This window comes from Austrofundulus limnaeus, unplaced genomic scaffold (genome assembly GCF_001266775.1).
Source record: "Austrofundulus limnaeus strain Quisiro unplaced genomic scaffold, Austrofundulus_limnaeus-1.0 Scaffold326, whole genome shotgun sequence".
Lineage (NCBI taxonomy): Eukaryota > Metazoa > Chordata > Actinopteri > Cyprinodontiformes > Rivulidae > Austrofundulus > Austrofundulus limnaeus.
Window position 1 is genome coordinate 360,282 of NW_013952728.1, and position 2,396 is coordinate 362,677.

Here is a 2,396-nt window from a genome sequence, read left to right on the forward strand (position 1 = left end):
GTGTGTGTGTGTGTGTGTGTGTATGTGTGTGTGTATGTATGTATGTATGTACACAACATGTTCAGTGCCTGTAAAACTGACTAAATATCTCTTTAATGCAATAGTTGTCAGTGATTTGCTTCCGTCTGCTGCTGCAGTAAATAATTGCAGTTTCATTGGTTTTTCAGTGTAGTTTTATGAAACAGAGATCGTTGTTATCAGACATAAAATACATTTTCTGTTATTTTATTTTACTGTCAGAGACTATAGATGTTTTAGCAGCCTGACATCAATGATAACATTTTTTCAAATATATTCTTAAAAGGACAAAATAAATTGTCTTCTCTCATCATGCTTTCCCTCGCAGTTCAGCTCCTGATTTCTTTTACTGAAGCAGAGCTGTTTCCTTTCTATAAAAGGCACCAGAAATTTGATACGAAACACAGTTCTGCACACAAACCATTGACCACTACACAACACGATTAAAATAAGATATTTCACAAAAACATGGCAAGTCTGACAGTGAGAATTAAATAGTTTTCCTTGAGGAAAAACTATACTCTTTTAGGCCTTTCTTAAAACAAAAAGACCAGTTGCAATTAAATGTCCAACAAACTGATTTAACTATTACATTTACAAAAATACTTTTTCAGATGAAATTAATTATTTCAAAGTGGGATCATTGTTCACAAATAAAGAAAAGAGACAACACAGTGTTTTCCATGTCTTTTACAAGAGTTTGGTCTTTTGTTTGCTTGGTGTATAAAATTACTAATAAATGTCAACAGTTTAAAAATATTTTATTCTTACAATGTGAGAAATTATAGTTTTAATAAGTTTRTTCAACACTTTATAAACTGTGTTATCTTTGTCAAACTTGAAGTAGATTTTGAAAACGGTATAATCTTAATCTTATGAAATGAAAATCAGCTTTATGTACATTTCTTTGCCACTTTAGAACCGAGCAGTTAAAAAAAACATATCTGGCGCCCCCTCGTGGCGCTCTTAAGTAGCTGCCGCCTATACGTCATCAACAGTGGACGGAAACAGTACCCGGACCAACAAGCTAACGCAACAATGGTGAGCAACCGGTTCGAATTTCCTTTTAATTTACAAGAAAACACATTTCGTTTGTAAAAGTCATCGACTTACACAAAGCTCCTTAAATCATTATGTGTGTTTGACTTCACGTATTTTGTCTAAACTGTTGTAATCACGCTCGACGCGTAGCTCGACGCTAACACTAACGTTAGCATGTCGTTACGCTTTGCAGCTTTTCTACTCGTTTTTCAAGTCGCTGGTTGGGAAGGACGTGGTGGTGGAGCTCAAAAATGACTTGAGGTTAGTTTGTTACTAACTAAGTCAATAAACCAGTGATAATTTGCTTTCGCTTCTGTGTTTTATAAGCTGAAAATGGGCGCTAACACGGAAGCATGCTGGTTGATTTTCAATTCAAATGAATGGAAACACATGAGACAGAGATGAGATCACCTCACTTTGCTGCAATGTTTATTAAAATGTGTGTAGCTGTTTGTACCTGCATTCATTTTTATTCCCAATTCTGCTTTCAGCATCTGCGGAACGCTCCATTCTGTTGACCAGGTTGGAAATATGAGTTCAAAACATTTTATTTTTAACCCAAAATCCTTACATCTTTCAGCTTGTTGTCATATTTATGTCCCTGTGTTTTGCGCTTTTAGTACCTGAACATTAAGCTGACAGACATCAGCGTCACCGACCCAGAAAAATATCCTCACATGGTAAGTTGCAGTGATGGCAATGTCTCTTTCATGATGAGTTTATTTGTTAAGCCTGTTTAAAACACATACAAGTGTAAAATAGTAAAGTAGCAACTAAAACAATACAAAAATAAACATGTTTTAAAATGTGATTTAAAGTCTGGGACCAATCACTGAATCAGATTTCAAGAATATTCTGAGAAATGTTATGGTAAAATTGTGAAAATCCTAATTTAAAAAAACGGTTTCAAAACATATTTCTGTCTCAGAGACTGTCAGAAAATATTTGCCTCCTCCTCCTCCGCTCCACTGTATCGTTGTTTCATACTGCAGATTATTTTTAGGGAACGTGCATCTGAAGGTTGAGTTAAAGAAAAAAAAMCATAATAAAATAAAGTTCAGTCCCACATTGACTAGAATAWACATCTGGGGTCAGATTTATAAAACTGGCGTACGCACAATATGAGCCCAGAAACTTGCGTACGCCACTTTTTACGCCAAGGTTGTGATTTATAAAATCCAAACTTGACGTGAAAATGTGCGGTGCCTCAGCCAGCTCTGACCCATGCGTACACTCATTTTGGAGACAGGAAACTGCACGGGGAGGGGGTGTCTGCCGCGGATAACAGAGCAGGCATGAGGGGGAGAGGATGAGGAGAAGAGCAGTGAACTTATTTC

General features: G+C 36.3%; 1 protein-coding gene across 1 annotated transcript in view; it reads left to right on the top strand.

Moving 5' to 3' along the window:
• Positions 1-1,016: 1,016 nt before the first annotated feature.
• smx5 overlaps positions 1,017-2,396 on the top strand; it is a gene marked incomplete at its 5' end in the record, with an annotated part of 2,897 nt that continues 1,517 nt past the window's right edge. Inside the window, 4 exon segments of the mRNA XM_014022351.1 lie at positions 1,017-1,059; positions 1,253-1,320; positions 1,551-1,581; positions 1,680-1,739. Coding sequence (XP_013877805.1) covers positions 1,057-1,059; positions 1,253-1,320; positions 1,551-1,581; positions 1,680-1,739 — 162 coding nt within the window.